Source organism: Podarcis raffonei, chromosome Z, assembly GCF_027172205.1.
Source record: "Podarcis raffonei isolate rPodRaf1 chromosome Z, rPodRaf1.pri, whole genome shotgun sequence".
Classification (NCBI taxonomy): domain Eukaryota; kingdom Metazoa; phylum Chordata; class Lepidosauria; order Squamata; family Lacertidae; genus Podarcis; species Podarcis raffonei.
Window position 1 is genome coordinate 19,709,222 of NC_070621.1, and position 19,949 is coordinate 19,729,170.

General features: G+C 49.7%; 1 protein-coding gene and 1 long non-coding RNA gene across 7 annotated transcripts; one reads left to right on the forward strand and one right to left on the reverse strand.

Annotated features, from left to right (window-relative positions):
• Positions 1 to 1,261: 1,261 nt before the first annotated feature.
• CNGA2 (cyclic nucleotide gated channel subunit alpha 2) lies at positions 1,262 to 15,818 on the reverse strand. Of its 6 annotated transcripts, none has more exons than XM_053374585.1 (7): positions 12,708 to 13,651; positions 11,440 to 11,538; positions 9,763 to 9,930; positions 8,190 to 8,297; positions 7,058 to 7,164; positions 5,297 to 6,451; positions 1,262 to 1,471 (listed from the first exon to the last, which is right to left on the reverse strand). In XM_053374585.1, the coding sequence occupies exons 1-7, from the start codon at positions 13,052 to 13,054 to the stop codon at positions 1,455 to 1,457; spliced, it is 2,001 nt and encodes a 666-aa protein (XP_053230560.1). In that variant the 5' UTR covers positions 13,055 to 13,651; the 3' UTR covers positions 1,262 to 1,454. The 6 variants fall into 6 exon arrangements, with proteins under 6 accessions (XP_053230560.1, XP_053230559.1, XP_053230555.1 ...); XM_053374584.1 differs by lacking the exon at positions 1,262 to 1,471 and adding an exon at positions 15,658 to 15,818 and having other exon boundaries at positions 3,862 to 6,451; positions 12,708 to 12,865; XM_053374580.1 differs by lacking the exon at positions 1,262 to 1,471 and adding an exon at positions 15,642 to 15,818 and having other exon boundaries at positions 3,862 to 6,451; positions 12,708 to 12,865.
• Positions 15,819 to 15,858: 40 nt separating this feature from the next.
• On the forward strand, positions 15,859 to 17,603 carry LOC128406839 (uncharacterized). Its single transcript, XR_008328639.1, has 2 exons — positions 15,859 to 15,990; positions 17,369 to 17,603. It is a non-coding gene; the product is annotated as an uncharacterized LOC128406839 (long non-coding RNA).
• The last annotated feature ends 2,346 nt before the right edge of the window (positions 17,604 to 19,949 follow it).

The following is a 19,949-nucleotide window of genomic DNA, read 5'->3' on the forward strand; positions in this document are numbered from 1 at the left end:
GTTCCAGGCGCAACTCCTCAGCAGCATTGTCAGGTGACACTGGGAAAGGGCCCCTGCCTGAAATCCTGGAACCCTACATGTACACCCTCACACATTTTTGGGAGTCTCGAACTTGGGTGCTGTTCTTGCTGAAGCCTAACTGACTGCTGTACTCTTTGGCTCTGGGAAGAGCCTTTCCCATGATGGTGAGGCTGATATTCCTTCCTTCTTTCCCTGCAGAGGGAGACCTCCATCTCTTATCTGAGCATCCAGAACTCTTCGATTTGGCTGCAGAGCTTGAAACATGGATTAATTAGAAGGAACCCCAAACCAACCACTAATGGCCTCATTTAACCCCCCCCCCAAACAGCACTTAGAGTTCAGAAGCAGGGGAGCCAAATTGGCAGCAGTAAAGGTTGTTGTGTCAGATGCTATCCACAACCTTCTGTCTGATTTCCCTTGGCTTTGGTGGATTGGAATAAGAATGGCATTACTTTGGAGTAAATGCTAGTGTCAGGGGAGGAGGGAGGGTGGTGCTTGGGGCTGGTGTGTTCAGGAATAAATGGATAATTTGAGCATGTGTTCAAGTTCCTGGCTTGCTTCTCTATGTGACAAATAATGAGTATTTCCTTGCACCTGGATTTCAGCTCAGGCACTTCACTTTTGCAGGATAGATTTATGAGGTTAGCAAATAATTTCCTACACTAATGAAAGGCATGCAGATATATGCAGAGACCCAGCAGTGAAGTATATGAGTGGGGCTAGGGCAGCAGGTGTCCTTTTGGAAATAACCTGCCCCAAGGATTTTACCTAGCATTATCTAAAGAAGCTAGTTTCCAACAGTGAAAATACTGCTGGAGTGGGAAAGCTACTCCCTGAAGGAAACAGTTTTTTCATCTAAGAAGACTGCCTGGGAGGCACCTCGAAGGATGCTTTGAGGCCTCTTTCTCCTGCTTCAGACCTCAAGGCTTGGGTGAAATTTGCCACTGAGCTCTCAAGCTGCTGCAGTTGGCTGCATGGTTTCCCCCAATCTTGCCCTTGTCACAGGATTCTTGAGGCTGAAGCCAGTACCAGGAAGACCCTCAAGGGATGCCAGATGCTCCTTCAGCTTTTCCCAGGGACTGAGTTTCCCCCAAGCAATGCTGAGTCTCCCTATTAGGGTCCTCTACATTAGCACAAATGTCTGTTTATTAGCCACTGAAATGCTAGCCTTAATTTCATTAAGGCATTTGGGAACCTCTGAATTCCAAGCACCATAAGAAACCAGGCAGACTGCTTTGAATTCTGTCAAGTAATGGTTTAAAGGTTTAGGATTTTCCCAAGTAGGTTAATAGGGTGGGCTGGGTAGGCTTTTCAAGGAGCAAGCATGCATATGCTGTCATTGTCACCCTCATCATCAGCTCTTCCGTGTTTCCCTGAGATTGTCTCTCTGCAGATGAGCCCTGCAGCCGCTGTCCAGAGTGCTGAAACAGCTCTCACTCTTGAGGGTTCTCTGTTATAAAACAAACAAACAAACAAAAAATCCTTCAAAACACTGTGTGCACAGATTGCCCTTAAGCAGAACTGTGGTCTTGCATTCCACCCCACACAAACGCTCTTGTTGTGGTCTCAGAAGCAGCAAAGTGCATCATGGATCCTGGATTTTCACACAGAAAATGAGTCACATGCCCAGCTTGCCTCAAGCAGAAAGCAGTAATGACAAAGCAAGTGGCAGGCAACCATGTGGTCGTGTGTGCCAGGGGCCCTTTGCAACCCTTATTTCACTCCAAAGCTGTCTACACCCACTGCCCTTCCCCCAAAGGGGTTCCAGGCACACATGACCTCCAAAACTATCCTCACCCTTCTTGCCATCAACTCTATGTGTATTAACAAGGTATTAATTCAGGGTCATTTGCAGATGACACAAAAATGGGAGGGGTAGCTAATGCCACAGAAGACAGAATCAAGATTCAAGATGACCTTAATAGATTTGAGAAATGGGCCCAAAGTAACACAATGAATTTCAATAGGGACAAATGTAGGCAGGAATAACCAGCTGCACAAATATTGGAAGGGGGACAACTGGTTTGACAGTAGGGCATGTGAAAAGGATCTAGGGGGCCATAAAGGTAAAGGTAAAGGTACCCCTGCCCGTACAGGCCAGTCTTGCCAGACTCTAGGGTTGTGCGCTCATCTCACTCTATAGGCCGGGAGCCAGCGCTGTCCGCAGACACTTCCGGGTCACGTGGCTAGCGTGACAAGCTGCATCTGGCGAGCCAGCACCAGCGCAGCACATGGAACACCGTTTACCTTCCCGCTGGTAAGCGGTCCCTATTTATCTACTTGCACCCAGGGTGCTTTCGAACTGCTAGGTTGGCAGGCGCTGGGACCAAACGACAAGAGTGCACCCCGCCGCGGGCATTCGAACCACCAACCATGCGATCACCACAATTTGAACTTGAGTCAGCAGTGTGGTGCAGCCATGTGGCCTCAGTAAGGGAACCTGTTGTGGGGGTGTTGAGTTGGACCCCATCAGAATTCTGCACCCAGGGCCACAGTGGCCCTTGCACCCACACCCCATGCTACACCACTGTGGGACAGGCAGGGTTAGGGGGAAGAAGACAAAGGATCCCAGTGGAACAGGACCCTGCCATGAGCAAAAAGGAGCCACTGTCACACCATCCCTCACTTGAAACATAAGATACAAAATGACAAAAGATGAGTTTTAGCAACCATATTTATAACTAATGAGTAACCTCAGCAGGAAAACTCTTTATAAAAAGTATAAATGGGTGTGACATCTTGAAATGAGCCCTCCTTCCCTGGGATAGGTTCAGGAACAGTTGGAGGGCAATGCAATAGGCACTTCAGAAGCCTGAGGGTCTGTGAAATTCATGCTGGCCCACAAGTCATTTGCATGCAGACTCCCTCCCAAAGGAAAATGAATGCAACAGCACATGGATTGGATGAGCAGACCAGCTCACCAGGCCTTCCGGCACAACAAGGTTTGCTTTCCAGAGAGAAGATTTGCTTCTGGCTCCAGGGGAAAAGCTGGGCCCCTCTGCTCTGGGTTTCCGCTTGAGAGACGCTCCCACATTCAGTGTGTCTCCATTCCAATCAGGCTGAGCCAGGCAGGACTGCAATTCATTCCACTGTACGCAGCACCCCCTTGTGGCTCACCATTTGCACCTGGGAAGCCAGAGGTCTGTGGGATCTGGAAAGGAATGTATTGCTGTTGCTGCAGCTGCTGCTGCCGCCGCCGCTATGTAACATTGCTAGACACACACACACTGCAAGGAGAGCTGCAGGGCAATTTGTTTGTTAAGTAAATAAGCTCATGGAACATTAGCTTGAGCAGACCCAAAGCCTCAGGGTAAAAGAGTCACAGTCTGCGTAGTCCAACCACAGCAGCCAGGAAACTGGGGGGAGGGAGCAGGGAGGCACCTATGCAACCCATCTGCTAAACCCACTGGCTGCTCACATCTGAGCTCTTTATTTTGAAGATGTGTAACGTGCCCCAGAGGGCGCCTGTCAGTTGTGGCTTCCTTGGCTCAGGTGTGTAGAGTCCACATCAAGTCATGTGCCTGCCAGATGACTTGGAAGCATTGTGGGCTTTTTGGGTGATGGGTCCTGCTCCCATACCCACAGCTCCACCCCAAATTCTTGTGAGCTTCTGTTTCATTCCAGAAATGGATCTGGAGGGATTCATGGTTCCAGGCAGGATCTGAGCAGACCCAGTGAAAACTTGATAGAAACACTTTGGCTAAGCATACTCCTCCTCCACAACTAACCCTGAGGAAAGTGACCCATTTTCATTTGGTGCATAAAAATGGAAATTGAGAAGAGGGCTCCAAAACTGAAATCTGAGTTTCGGGCAAGTAAACAGCCTTTGGGTCCAAAGTGGCTCAGTCATGAACTGAGGCAAGAGAGGAATGGACAAGGGAGAGGGCTGCAGGGGGTGGGGTGTTTCCCTGAGAATGGCACAGCTATTGTGCATTAGCCAAGGGATACTGGTGAGTTAAACAAGAAAGAGGGGTATGGTCTCAACCAAGCCTGTCCTGATGTTCAGCTGGCCATTTCTACCCAGCACACATGGGGCAGCCACTTCAGCTTAATCCTTCATGTGAAATGTGAGGAGATTTTCCTCTCCAGCATTTCTGGGATAGGTTCCAGGTTCAGAATTTGTGTTGGGCTCAATCACTTTCCCTGGACAAGTATGGGGTTCCCCCTACCTGACTGGGGTGTGTCGAGCCCCCAAGGCAATGCTTGCTAAAGAGAGGCATCAATTGGAGCTCTAAAGTCGATGCAGAAGGAGCTGTAAATCTTCAAGAACTGAGGGGGAAACTCAATCAGGAGGGATCTTAAAAGCCTCAAAGAGCAGAAAGGGAATGAGACTGAATGAGACAGCACTGTCCGCTTGAGCAGTCAGGCAGCAGAACCAGGGCTAAAGAGCTTGTGTGGGATGGCAGGATTGCAGGCATACAAGCAATCTTCAACTAACACATTTCCAAAATCTTATAATCCTCACTGAAGCAGGTGGGTTCAGGCCCTAGCAAACACCAACATCCCACACACCCAAGTGCACACATCCCCTTCCTTTGCCCTCTATGCAGACTTAGGGAGCATAGGCAGTTCACAGGGAGAGGTTTTCTCTGAATGTGCTCCACGAACAGGAAGGACCTGGACCGGCTTAGAGATTTTCACAAAAGTGGTTGTCAAAATAAGATTGTAAGCAGGTAATGTGGTCTACTGTAGTGGGTTACTTGATGGGAATGTTCCAAATAAGCACCTGTCAGAGGCAGTGCTATTTGGCCCATTTGGGGGCGAGGGTGAGAGGAGGAACATGCAACTTGAGGAAAGAAATGGAGGGTGTCTGACCTTCTCAAAGCAGTTCAAGAGAGACTTAAAAGGACCCTGGTGAAAGTCACCAGGAACATACACCTGGGAATGGACTAAGGGGAGAGAAAGAGTCAGCTAGGGAGCAGCAGTTTGGTGGAGACAGGGTTACTGCAAGGCAGTCTGGATGGGAATCAGATGCAAGGAAATGCTGCTGCCTCAAATCCAGATGGCAGCGCAGTAGGTTAAGGTTTGGCTTTCCCCTCTTCTGTGGATGGGCTAATGGAACCATCAGAGAAGAAGTCATCCTGCTGGTCTTGCTTCACTTTGGTCTCCAGGGAGGTGACACGTTGCTTGAGCTTCATCTGGGCAGCATCATACTCAGCCAGGAGGCGGGAGAACCGGGCATTCAGCATGTCCAAGCTGGCCTCCAGCCTGCTCAGCTTTTGCCCCACATCCATACCTTCCATGCCCTCTGCTGCAGTTGCTTCATCTAACAGACCTTCTTTGGTGAGGATCTCTCGCCCACGCTCCTCCAGGACTTTCTTGGCATCTGGATACTCTGTCACTGCTTCCATGAGGTCCTCCTTAGACAGGCAGAAAAGGTCGGAATAGCCAATGCTCCGGATATTTGCCGTCCTCCGGTTCCCCATTTTGCTTCCTTTGATGTTGAGGATGCTGATCTCCCCAAAGCAGCAGCCTGCTGTGAGCATAGCATACTGGGTCACGCCATCATCTGCCACAACAGCCAGCTTCCCTTCCTTGATGATATACATCTCCTTGCCAATGTCCCCCTTCCGGCAAATATAGTCTCCAGGGCTGAATACCTGGGGGCGGAGCTTGAGCACCAGCTCCACCAGAAGCCCAGCCTCACAGTCCTGGAAGATCCTCACTTTCTTCAGCGTCTCCAGGTGGACGTTGATGGCTATCTCTGCCCGCAGCTTGTCAGGCAGGTTCTTCAGGACCTCCCACTCCTCCACAGTTTTCTTATTGGTCCACAGGTAGTCAAACCACTTGATCACCTTGGCCTCCATGTCCTTGCTCACTTTGCGGAACTGCATGTAATGCTTGACTGCATCAATCTTGGCCTGAAACTCTGCCCTGGTGGCGTTCATGTTGGAGATCATGGAGCCCACATTTCCCACAATGGTAGCAAAGATGAGGACACCAATCAGGAAGTCAAAGATGACGAAGAGATACTCTTCATCACGCACAGGCGGAGGGGTCTCCCCAATGGTAGTCAAGGTCAGTGTGGACCAATAGAGGCAGTAGATGTACTCCCTTGTCAAATAACCAAACTCTGGGTCTGAGATGTTGGGATACACCCAGGTGTCCTCTCCAAAGCCAATGGCCTTAGAGATAGCATAGTAAATGCAGGCATTCCAGTGGATGATGACCAAGATGTACATCACCAGGTTGCAGATTCGGAAGATGTTTGGGTAGCTGGTCCGTGTCTCCGTCCGGTCAAAGAACTCAAACATGCGGGAGAAATGCAGCAGCCGGTTGAAGCGCAACTCGGGGCGGTTTAAGCCGACGGCAAAGTAAGCAAAGTCAGTGGGCAAAACAGAGAGGACATCCAGCTTGAACTGCATGGTGGCAATGTACTTATCACGCAGCTTCTTGAGGTCCTTGACGAGTAATCCCTGCTCTAGGAAACCTGCCAGGGAAACACAGTGTGAGGCATTAAAACGCAGCAAAATCTTTGCCTAGTGCTGTCACTGCAGATATGGTGATGTGTTTATTTCCATCCAATCTGTTCATTCCACATGCCTTGGATTTCACCCATCTCCAGCCCCGTAATCCAACTAGAGCCAGGTAGCAGCAGCATTTGGAGAGCAGGCAGGACTTACAGCACACAGGATTCTAAGCAAAACAGGCCTCCCATCCTTAGAGTGGTGAGCTTGTAGGGTGGGTGGTGATTGTTGAAAAGATGTCCCAGCCCCAGATAGTGGGAGAGCATGAGATTCTGCACTCCTCCCACCCACCCCACAGCATTCAGATCATTCATCAGCTCAATATGATATCAAGGCAGAGGCTTTTGCCAGACCTGAATATTGATGCCCAGGTGGGTAATTTTAAGAAAATTATTCAGCAGTGAAGGCTGATAAATCTTTCATTGGGGAACTCTATTTTTCAGAACTGCCATTAATAAGATTTGCTTTATTGGGGCCATTTTCTGTCTCACAAGTGCTGGAGGTGGAATCCTTAACCACCATAGTGAGATGAAGGCTGAGCCAGGTTCCTCCCCACACAGCTCCCTCACCTGTGTGAAAGCGGATGACAATGTCTGCGATGTAGATGCTATCTGCGATGTAGTCTAGAACTAGCCACCAGATCCAGTACTTCCTTTGGAGGTCGTTGAAACAGGCCCTGTGGTGAGGAGGGTGAGAGAGACAATTAGAAGGCAGCAGCCCTCTGGTGGCTCGGGCAGCTGATTGGGAAGCAAGGAGGCCAAGCTGCACCACTATCTGGACAGGGGTAGCCTAACTTCAGTTGTCTACGCTCTGGTAACCTCTGGGTTAGATTACAGCAACATGTTATTTGTGGGGCTGCCTCTGAAAACAGTTCAGAAACTTCAGCTAGTGCAGAATTCGGTAGCCAGATTGCTCACTGGGGCAAGATGGTTTGGACATATTGCCCTGTTCCTGGCCCAACTGCACTGGCTGCCAATTCATTTCCGGGCCCAATTCAAAATGCCTCACACTGTGTTTCCCTGGCAGGTTTCCTGGAGCAGGGACTACTCATCAAGGACCGCAAGAAGCCCTTCTTCATGTGCCTTTTCCACAAGGTTTCTAGAGGGCAGTAACATGACAGCAGGCCTTTTCAGTGGTGGCACCCCACTTATGGAATGATCTCCCCAGGAAAGCTCATGTGGTGCCTTCATGACATTATCTTTAAGCACCAGGCAAATATGTTTCTTTATAATGAGGCCTTTGACTTATTAAACATTCTATGACATTTTAAATGTGTTTGGGGGCGTTATGGGCGGTTGCTCTTGTTTTATTATGTATTCGTGTTCTCATTTTGTATTTTTATGTTGGGAACCATCCTGCGATATTCCAATGAAGGATGGTATACTAATTTAATAAATGAATAAAATAGAAATAATAAGTAATTCCATATGTTGGAAGTGTCATAAGCAGCCTCCCAGAGTTTCAGCAGTGAGTTAACCCTGTAACTACTGAAACTCCAGCAAATTAAGGATTGTTAAATCCATGCTTCCTAGGAAGAGAAGTTCTGGGGGAGAGGATCAGGAGAGAAACAGCAGCGGGGAGAGGAGTCACAAGGACTCACATCATGCTCTGCAGATTGGTGCAGATATGTGCTCTGGGCGGAATCTGCACCCCCCCTTCTCTTGTGCCCACCCCCCAAAAACATGGGTTCCAAGGACTCACCGTGCTACCAACGTGCACCAGTTATACAGGACTGGGACTGCAATGACCATAAGCCATCGGTAATACCAGTCCCCTGCGGGATTCATCACAAAGACTTTCCATTTCTTCCTGCAGATAGAAGCAAAACATTTCAGTGGCCGCAATGAGTCTTCAATGGATCTGGCCTAGAGGAGAGATGGTGGTGGAGAGAGCCTGCAATCTTCAAATCCCTAGTCTAAATTGCAGCTAAGGCATGAATTCACACTGTGGGGGTGGGTGTGATTTGGAGTACATAAAACTGAAAGGGTTAAGTGAGCACACACAGACCTCCTTTACCCAGACAGATGACCAGAGGTGGCCACAGCACAGTGACTGAGAAGTAAACACCCCAGGCCCACCCCTTCCTTCCATCCAAATGTCCAATCAGCCTTCCTGTTCCTGAAGCGTCTCATACCTTCTAAGCCGCCCAGCGAGAACATCAGAAGAACCCTGCAGCAGCTGATCAGGCTAAAGAGAGCCCATCTAGTTCAGCATGCTGTTCTCACAGTGGCCAACAAGATGCCCCAAAGGAAAGCCCCCCCAGCTGCCTGCTCTCCACTTCGGGTGTTCTGAGGTCTCCATCCAGTACTTCAGATTGTTACAAAAGTGTCCAACCCCATCTTAGGCCTCATGGGAGAGGGAAAGGGGTGGGCCGGCTCACAGGGCATTAGATGGGAGAAGGCAGGAGGTCCTGGCTGCTAGAATCACTAGAGCAAGCCCAACCTCCTGTTCCCTGAAAGGCCTTGATGGCATACCTTGAAGGCTGTCAAAGTATGGCAATTTTTATTTCTAAAGTGTAGAATGGGAAGAAAAGGAATGCTCTGTTCCTCTCCTCAGCCTTGTCCACAATGACCAACAACCTCAGCACTTGCACAACAGCCTTACACAATGGCCTGAACACTCTTGCCTGCTCCTGTTTTGCAAAAGCCTCACTGGGCCACAGCAGCCCAGAACCATTGCTGCTCTCTGGTAATTAACACATTCCACTTAACCTCTCAGGGAAGACCCTGTTTGCTCAGTGCCAAAGACCCTGGCTGATTGTGAGTCTCTTTCACTCTCCAGCAGCCTGCCCTTTCTTCTTTGCTCAAATTACCATGGCTAATGGCAAGGTCCAACCTTACCAATGAGGCCTGCCCCTTATTTATGGTGGAGGAGGAAAAAAGAAAAGGAAGAGAAAAAGGGGAAAGAAGCAGGAGGGGGAAGATGAGGAAGAAGTAGGAGGAGAAGGAGGAAAAGAAAGAAAAAGAGGAGGGGGAGGAGGAGGAGGAGGAAGGAGGAGGAGGAGGAGGAGGAGAAGAAGAAGAAGAGGAAGAAGAAGAAGAAGAAGAAGAAGAAGAAGAAGAAGAAGAAGAAGAAGAAGAAGAAGAAGAAAGTGAAGAAGAGGAGGAAGAAGAGGAAGAGGTAGGAAGTGGGAGAAAGAAGAAAGAGGAGGAGGAAGAGGAAGATGAGGAAGGAGATGGGGGTGAGAAGAAGAGGGAAGGTGGCCTATGATTTCCTCTCCTGGCCCATGCAAAGCCTCCCACAGCAGCTCCAGCCAGCCAGGAGGGAGTCTCACTTTGTCTTTCTTTCATGGGTATCAAACCCATCGCCCCTTGCTGCAGCTACTGCCAAAGTCTTGACATCTGGTCCTCGAAATCGTTCCAGGAAGGAGTCTGGCCGCCGCTCTTCTTCTTTCAAGCCTTTATTGGCCCAACCCCGGATAACCATCACCAGGCGGGCTATCCTAGAAAAGGAAGAGAGAAGGGAAAGGGTCAAGCTTTGCAAATGGGGAGGGGGGAGAGAACACCCTTACATTTCCAGTGGAGCAGTGGAGTAGAGTCTCCCCTCACATTCACCCTGGGCAGGAGAAGTGTACAGTTTTTCTCCCTCTCTCTCCCTCTGAGCTGCAGTTACACAGCCCCACTCTGCCCATTGCTTCCCCCTAAGTGCCTAATCTAGGTGCTGAAGCATCTCACTCCTTCTAAGCTGTCAGGAGGGATCAAAAGAAGAGCCCTGTAGCTGGATCAAGACAATGGCCCATCTAGTCCACCATCTTCTTCTCACAGTGGCCATCCAGATGCCCATTATGGAAATCTGCAAGCAGGATTCGAACACAAGAGCACTCCCCTCTCCTGTGGTCTCCAGCAACTGGGATTCAGATGCATTTTTGCCTTTAACAGTGCAAGTGGAGTATAGCCATCCTGGCTAGTCACCATTGATAGCCATCTTCTCCTCCATTAATCTGTCCAATCCATTTTTAGAGCCATCCAAGTCTGTGACCTTCACTGTCATCAGCTTTCCTGGGAATCAGCAAAAGAGGAAGACAAAGTCCTCGGGGCTTGTGAGGGTTACGAAGCCTCCTCTTGCACATCTTGTTCAATCAAGTGCTTCTTAGGAGGAGAAACAGCAGAGGGTTCTTCAGCAGCCACAGCTAGCAGGGCCTCCCTTGAAACTCCTACCATGTTCTAGGCCATCTCCACAAATGGCCCTTATGGGCTTTCAAGAGCACCCCCAGCAGGGTAGAATTGTGGGCAAGGGCCATAGCTTAGTGGCCAGAGCACCTGCTTTGCATGCAGAAGGTCCCAGCTTCAACCCCTGGCAGCATCACGAGGTGGGGCTGGGAAAGGACTCCTGCCTGAAACTGTGCATAGGCAGGATTAGATAATACTGAGTTAGATGGGCTAATGCTCTGCCTGAGTAAATGACAATCTCTTATGTTCCTAAGTCTTGAAACACCAGCTCAGCTATGGGTAATGAGTCAAAATAATAGAATCATAGAATTGTAGAGTTGGAAGGGATCCGCAAGGGCCACCTAGTTCAATCCCCTGCAATGCAGGAGTCACAGCTACAAGAATCCCTGGCAGATGGCCTTCTGACCTCTGTTTAAAACCTCCAATGAATGGAGAGTCCACCATCATCTAAGCGAGTCCGTCGCACTGTTGAATGGCTCTTACCCTCAGAAAGTTCTTCATAAGGTTGAGTCGGAATCTCCTTTCTTGTAACATCCCCATCTAGAGCGGAGTAGCTCATGGAGACTACTCTTTGGTTTTGCTGATGGGCACAATTTCAGCACAACTTCCACACCCACCCAGGCTGACCCCCCCCCCCACTTCCAAAGACTGCTGCTCCACAGAGTGGTGGGCTCCTGTTGCATTTTCCATCTCCGCTGCAAAGGCTACCACAAAGCCTGAGGAGGAGACACTTTATCTTGGCTGTGCTTCATCAACCCCACAAGGAGCCCCATAAGAAGTACCTGGAGAGGCCTCCTGTCTTGTGGGATTTCTCGTCCACATTATCCAAGGCGGCAACACGCTGAAGTTCTGAGGACGTGTCATCATTGGCTGACGGCACTCTGTAGAGAGACCAGGTAGGAAGGATGACCCTTGGCTGCCAAGCAGAGGTGGGAATGGAGCGGAACACCCTCCCCTCATAAGGGGGTCTGCCCCTCTCACTGCCACTGCCTCCTCCTCAAGCTCCCTTCCCACATCAAAGCAAGAACTCCACATCAATCCAAGTTGATTGACTTGGGAGTTGTAATGACTCCCATATTGTCTAGCCCTAGAGAACCCCCCCCCACACACACACATTAAGGGAGTTGATTTGTGACTGTGCTCAACATAGGCAGGAAAGCAAACTGGAGGATTTTGGGAACTACAGCCTACCTCCTGCCTTGACCACAAGGTGGAGACCTAATCTGAGATCCTATCCCTGCTGGCTGCAAGGAGAACCTAGAGGAGACAAAAATCAGATCTCCTCTCACCTGTCCCAGCCACCCTTATTCCAGAGCACGCAGTGCTGAGATGCAGAGAAGTCAAGCATTTGCTTGAGAAATGCGGGGGTGGGATCTGAAAGGGCTGCTTCACAAAAGCCCAGCTGTGGAGGGTCCCAATACATTTTCAGAATCATAGATTGATAGAAATGCAGAGTTGATAGAAATGCACACTGAGGGTCATCTAGTCCAACCCCCTGCAGTGCAGGAGTCAGACCTCTTGGCTCATAGGGGGATTGAACCCGCAACATTGGCATCATTAGCACCATGCTCTAAAAGTGTGTTTCCTATTGGAACTCAGAGTTGTGAATTCGCCCATGGAGGAAACTTTTCCCGGGGCCTCCACGCTCACCAGGAAGGACTATTTGCTCTCATCCCTGAACTCCTTCCCAAGTGGCCCCAAAGGCTTCCTCATCTCCCTTAGGCACAGACTGACCCCTATTCAGTTATGCTAGGCAACAGCCCAGGCCCTTGCAGAGGGGTGGGCAACCAGATACACTTGCCCTGGGCCTTAGAGGGCTAAAACAGCTGGGGGCCCTGCTAAGGGCATGACAGACTTACACAGTCAAGCCAAGAACAAGATCCCTGCCCTGGGCCTCAGACAAGCTCTGTATGGGTATGCAGCAAGCAATTATTGAAGAGCATGTTTTGGGTGCCTTTCCTCCCTCAACACTGGGTATCCAGTGCCAAGCTGGCTCTTGGGCCAGGGACCCCTTGCAGCAGACCTCAAGGCCACCTGCTCTGAGAGTTACCTGCTGTGGTTGCTGAGCTCCTTTCTCTCTGGGTCCCCATTGGCAGCAGTTTTCATGGGCTCCTGTGGCTGATGGTTGGCAGGTGAAGCCTTCAGACCGTTGGTTTTCTCCATCTTTCTCCATGCACAGAAGGCAGCAGCGGCAGGAGGGAGAGGAACCTGTGCCAGGAAACACAGAAAAGAACGAATACCCAGGAAAGAATCCTGGGAACATGACCTCCTCATGTTGCTTTCTTCCAATGAGTTGTGGGGAGTAGGTGCTGCCCCAGTGCAAACAGAGACCACCAGGGAGCTCCTCCTTGGCTTAAGGTGGGGCTTGCCAGCTTCTGGCCCAGAGAGCTCACTCATCCCCTCCCACCATCTAAGTACATTTTCCTAGCCCACAAAAGCCCCACTGATTTTGGTGCCAGCTGCCAAATTAAAACAAATAAGAACCTAGACACAGCATGGAAGAGGCCTGAGAGGTTGTAACATCATTTGGTGAGGGACAGGGGCACTAACCCCCTCTTCAGCTGATCTGTACAGGGAAGCACCATGGCACAAGGGTAGAGCATCTGCTTGCTTTGCAGAAGGTCACAGGTTCAACCCCACACATGGCAGCATTTCCAGGTAGGCCTGGGAATGTCAGCTAGAAAGTATACTACAGATCAGGAAAAATGCCACTAGACTCAAGAGGAGCCCAGCATAGTTAGAGAGCCCAGCATATTTAATGAGCACTGTATCAGTTGAGAGAACTGTACATTCCAAGGCAAGTTTTCCCCAACTCCTGAGGAAGTTTTTCGATCACATTGTAGTCACCTTTTTATGTTTTGCTGGTGTTTTCCCATGCTTTTGTAATTTTACCCATTAATTCGCTTGAATTTTATGGGATTTTAACGCTTATGTTCACTGTTTTGGTATGTTCGGTTTAGAGGTTGCTTATAGCCGCAGTGACTGTGTAGCCAGGATTTTTGTTTTGGGGGCAGGACTGGGGGGGCAGGCAGGACTTTTGTTGGGGGGGACAGAACCGTTGTGAATGGTCAGGTAGTTAAGTATTTCTATTGTTTTACTTGATTTAGGGGAGGGCAGCTGCCCCTCCCTGCCCAACCCTTGGCTATGCCCATGGTTGGAGGAATGTCATCACCCACATATGCACCACCAGGCACTGTTCCCTCCAACTCACAGAGACAAAAGGCCCCCTTTGCTTAGTCTTCCTGCCATGATTTGCTTTCTGGCTCTGCTCAGGAGCTCCTGGGGACGCCATCAGACGGGCGACCTTTCCTTTATCTTGGAAGAGTGAATTCTCCCAAGCTAGGCACAGGTTCCCTCTGGCACCCGGAAATTTGGCAAATGCCCACCTGCCATCTTTAGTGACCTGTGGCCCCTCAGCTTCTTTCCAATCACTGAGGGGATGAAGATCAGATGTCAGCCACCAGCCTTCAAGGACTGATTAGCTGTCCCAAATCGGCCAATTGCTTGTAGTGGCCAATCCCCGTTTTCAGTTTCTCAACAGAATGACAGAGATGTGATTCATCTGCTTCTCAATTACAATAAAGAGAAATGAAAGCTTCATTTTAAAATGTCAGTTTTTGTCACTGTTTTCAGACTCTGCAAATGTGAGCTAACTGAGTAAATGCATAAATGCTTGAAACTTAAATTTGAATTCTATAGTGTACAGGGGAATTCTGCTTCATGCTCTATTTCTCCACTCTTTAAACTCTCAGGGTCCCCTGCCTTCCACACCCGCTTTCTCTCCCATGTGGTCCCTCCATGTTATTATTCAAGGCTTCTCCCAGAGGCTTTCATCTTTGTCACTGTTGCCAAGGCAACCACATCAGCATAAGCCCTTCCCTAACAACAGGTGTGAGGTGCTCTCCTAGCCATTCTCAATAGATCCACAATAGTAATGAGAGCCCCAGCAGATGGGTGGGGGGCACTGGGGAAGAGTGCTGTTCATTCTAGATTTTACAATGGTTATGAAGAGAGAGATGGAAATGGCAAATATCTGTTGACAAAGGAAACCACTATAACTAGCGGGGGGCGGGGTGCATGGCTTCTGATAGACTTTTGCATGGCAGCTATTAACTGTTGCTATAGTATACTTAAAGTGCCATACTATTTTTTTTGCAGCTGGTTAATCCTCCCTTGTTAACTCTGGTTGTCAATTACTGTGCTTATTTCAGCAAATGTAAACAATCAAATCCCATGGGAGGCTAATGGCAATATATGCACAGTGTATAACATGTGGTTCACTTTGCACCAAAAACTCAAATTGTTACTTGAATGATGGATCGGGGTGGGATAACACCAGTTATAAGCACATAAGGGTTCACAGCAGCAGTAACTGGGCAACTGGGCCAGTTGAAGCCCAGCAACCATAGTCACTAAACTCCATTCAGCTCCCTAGCCCACCTCAACATCACAGCTGTCTGGATACCACCCAGACCGGGATACCACCAAACCTTCCCTTCCTCCTTCCCACAGGCCTTTTGGTGCCATTTTGTCAGATTAATTTCATGGGTGCATTAGGAAATCCCAATTGTTACGCCTATATAGATCCCAAGACTTGGGCTCCCAGCATGAGCAAAAGGGTCCAATCACTTACCCAAGTCAGTTCATAATGTAACAGACAGTAGGGTTGAGTTGGAGACGGAGAGGGGGACAAATGCAAAGCACCCCAGTTAACACCCCTCAGCTTTCAAAGGGCAGATCTCTGAGCCTCTTACTTCATCTGTCGCTCAGGTTGCACTTCCTGCATGCTTTACCAAAACACTGGTGGGAGGACAAGGTTTGGTGGTGCTGGATGAATCCCAATTGAGCTAGTCCTGCCTTTTGGGGAGGTGGGAGTAGCTCCAGACAATGAGCAGGGATTGAAGCTGAAGCGGGGGAGGAAGAGAGTGTCCCCTGCCCCATACACACACACGTACACGAGATCAGCTCTGGTTATGTGACATACTAGAAGTCCTCAGCACCTTCTCCCTTGTGCCTTCTAGACAGAGGTAGTCCTGTGAAGCAGGGGTTCTCAGCAAGGAGCCAGGAAGGAGGCCCAGCACTCGACAACAGATGGAGGGAGCACAAGGCAATGTGTGTATGAGAGAGATGCCCTCTACACCCTACTAGGATGTCACTCAACACTTGCACTCAGGACATTCCGGGGCAGTTGGAAGAGTCTGTTGCGGAAGCAGGAAGAAGTCAGTTGGAAGCCAAAGAGAGAAGGAAAGAGGCTTGTCAGCTGGTGACCGTCCCCTGGTTAACTACTAACTAACAAAACCTTGCCAGCATTATTGAGCAGACATTATTCACTGGTTGGTTCTTATTTATTTCCAGATTCTTGGATCCCCTCTATGTCTCTTCGCCATGGGTAACGTACAACTGTTTCCTGGCATGGGCAGAAGATGAAAGGCCCCACGGAAACACACACAGGCACACTGACTGCATTTGTTTGTACAGAACCTGTCCAACAGCCAGCTAGGAATAGAATTAATGCCTCTCGCCCACCCCATCACAAGGTGGCTCTAAAAGAGAGCAAGGGCTCAGGTTGCCCTTGTGGGAGGAAACAGGAAACATCAAGAAAGGCATTACAAAACTCATAGCTGCTGCAAAGCACCCCAGTGCAAAGGGCAGGGGGAAACACCAACACCGCACCCCCGTCTAGGGCAGGAAGGGTTTGGCCACCGCCTCTCCCCAAACACACTTTTACTCACTAGTCAGGGGTCCTGCACACGGTTCTGTCTCAGGATCAAACCCAGCATGAGAACAGGGCAAGGCAGCAGGACTGGCAGCTGGTTTCAGCTGGTTTCAATGAGTATTGGTGGCAGCGCGGAGCAACCCCGCTCTCTGGGCCTCAGTTTTCTTTTGCAACCCTTCGGCGTAAGTGGTGAGTGGCACTCTCACTCTGTTCCTTCAGGAGGCTGCTGGGATCATCCAGGAATCATCCCAAGGGGTTTGGAGGGTCTTCTTCAGCAGGCTGGGATGGCAGAAAATAAGCTGATGCCCAACATGGTCTGTGGCATGAAGGAGCAGCTACACACACACACACACCACACACATAGAGCTTGCTGGCCATAGCAGCACAGGGGCCTAACCAACTAAACTGCAAGCCAAAGCATACATCTAGGAGCCAGGAGTTTACCTGCACTTCTTGCTGCAGCGCACATGCCTCCAACTCTGAGCAAAGGTGTGCTCCACAAGCCTTTATGCCTAAGGGATGAAAGAGGCTCTTCCTCGCCTATTGCCTCAGCTGGTTAACCCTTCCTCTGACTTCAGTTTAGCAAGGCAGCCAGTCCCAAAGGATCCCTTTCTTACTGCTGCCTCCCTACGGAGCTTATTTGATAAGGGCTGGGTAGTTTACTGAACTGGACCTGTGCCCCAAAATATGGACCTATTATTTAGCTAGCAAAAGTGTAGCCCCTCTTCTTTCAGGATGGGAGCGTGAGCCAGGAATGCAGGAACGTGCTGAAGGATTGAGGGCAGGCACTGGGGGTCCCGCAAATCATCTGTTTTGCAGTGGCAGTTTCCAAAATCCTTTGACAGCTAATGTCGTCAGGTTACGTTTACGACTGTCATTTGACTAAATAAATCTTAGGAGGGATTCCCTTGTCTGAGTTTCTGTTTGATTAATTGATCAGTTAGTCAACCCTGAAGCCAAAAGCATTCACTTGTTGTTTTTCTTTTTCTTTCTAGATGATGGGTCTCTGTGTGTGGCAGAAGGCATCACCTGGTAAGAAACATCCTCTCTGGGGGACACATGCCACTCTTAAGAATCATAGAGTTGGAAGAGATCACGAGGAGCATCTAGTCCAACCCCCTGCAATGAAGGAATCTTTTGTCCCATTTTGGGCTCGAACCCATGAACCAGGGATTAATATTCTCATGCTCTACCAAGCTATCCCTTGCATAAAATTATCACTGCAAACCACCTGTAATTGTTGCAAATAGGCATGTGTTTGTCCATATGTGTGTGTGTGGTGTGTGTGTGTGTGTGTGTGTAAATACACACATGCATACCATATTTGTATCTCCCTTTTCCTCAAAGGAGCTCAAGGTGGAGCATGCGGCTTCCCACTCCCTATTTTAACTTCATGACAACCCTGTGAGGTAGGTTAGGCTAAGGGATTGTGCTTCACAGATATTGCTCCTTTCTTGGACACAGGTGCCCCTGAAAGCAGCCCAGTTGCTTCCAGGGGAAGGAAGGCCACAGCCCACTGTGATACAGTGGTACCTCTAGATACGGACGGGATCCGTTCCGGAGCCCCGTTCGCATCTAGAGGTAAACGTAACTAGCGACAGCACGTCTGTGCATGTGTGCGTCGCTTTTCGTCGCTTCTGCACATCCGCATGACGTCATTTTTAGCGTCTGTGCATGCGCAAGCGGCGAAACCCGGAAGTAACACACTCCGTTACTTCTGGGTTGCCACGGAGCACAACTCGAACGGGCTCAACTCGAAGCGTATTCAACCTGAGGTATGACTGTATTCGCTTTACTCTGGTGGTCTGGAACTGAACCTGCATTTATGTGGTAGACTCAGAGCCCAGTGCCAAGTCTGCTGGAGGAAGACCCCTACCCCCACCTCCATCTTCTTCCTCTCCCCAGGGCTTGCTGTTTGCTGCAAAGGAGATCCTCAATCTGCTTCCGGGGGGGGGGGGGGTACTTTGTATGTGCGGCAGATGGCAGAGGAATCCTAAGCTGGAGCAGCAGTAGCTGCCCTCTGGTTGCCACTCCTTTGAAGCATGCCTCTGGCCTCCTGGTGCTCTTCTGTTGCAAAACACACTCCCGAACACACAACAACCCTCCTCTCCTGGGGAAAGATGAAAGTGAGCAGCAGTGGCAGCTCAGGCAAAATGCCAGCTGAAGGAAGGGCAGCATGAGAATGTTAAACATGCTTGTCGCTTCCCAGATTGGCTGAATAAACAGAGGGGATTACAGAGGGGAAACTGAGGCATGCACCAGGCAGCTCACTCAAGTATGTTGTTTCAGGGCATGACAAGCAGCTCACCTTTAGGCCTCCCCTTGCACTCCCACTTCAGTTCAGGTGGCTGCCAACCTACCTACCTAAAAGGAGCATGGTCTCTTCTCCCCCCTCTCTCCCAGCTTCTGTGCTTCTTTTTCCCATAGAGATCCGGCTTCCCTTTGGCCGGATTGTTCCCAGCAGAATCACAGGAAGGGGGGGCACAACACCCCCCATCCTGAAAAGGTGCTGTTCTCACTTTGCTTGATGTAAGCGACAGTCAGAGACTTACTGGAGAGTCCACCCTGCCCCCTCAAGCAACCACCTTGGGCTACTCATGTCTTCTCTGAAATGCACATCCTTTGGCAACAAATAAACACACGGCCCCAATGGTTAGTGAGGTGGGCTCTGTCAGTCCAGGGGGCAGAGCAAATGGCCAAGGCTCTTCATGGTGGGAGGGGCCAGAGAGGCAGAAACAACAAACGGGCAAACCTCTCCCAACCCAAGGATGCAAGAAGTGGGGTCCACCATGTATAGGTAAGGAGAAAGCCCTTGTGCTTTTTTGCCTTGTGCATCAGTGACCAGGAGTTAGGGATGAGCATTGAGGTTGCCACATTCACTGATGATGCCAGTTTGCTCAGGGTGGGAGAAGTTGCAAAAACATCTCTCCAGGCTAGGTGAAAAGGGAGATAAGGAGAGATAAGGAGAGCCGTCTAGGCCAGCATCCTGTTCTCACAGTGGCCTAACAGATGTCTGTGGAAAACCAGGAAGAAGAACCTGAGCACAAGAGCCTTCTCCCCTCCTGTGGTTTCCAGCAACTGGGGTTCAGTGTAAAGAGACCAGAGTCACCATGCCTGGCCCAAATCCTGCCTGTATCTCTTCACTCCCATTTCCTCATGCCAAGATACCATTGTTCCACATATGGACAGACCATGCCTGAAGCACTACCACCAACACTCTAGTTAAATCTGCCTGACTGGAACTCAAGAGAAAGCCCTTCCAATTCACACCTGTTCCCTTTCCAAGGCAAAGCAATGATAATCACACACACCCCAGCACTGATTCCTAAAAGTTTCCCCCATGTGTATGACCTGCCTCACACTGTCACAGCCTCTCTCTCCCTATGGATGGGATTCTACCCCCAAGATATAAAGGATGTTGCATTTATGGGGGAATCAACTTCATCAGACCATCTTGAAGAGCCAGTGGACTTTTGCAGCTTGCTTTTCTCTCATGTTATTTCATGCTCTGTTAATTATTTTGGCCACTGTCTCACTCCAAACTTTGAATCATTTTGCAAGGTTGCAGAGCTGCCA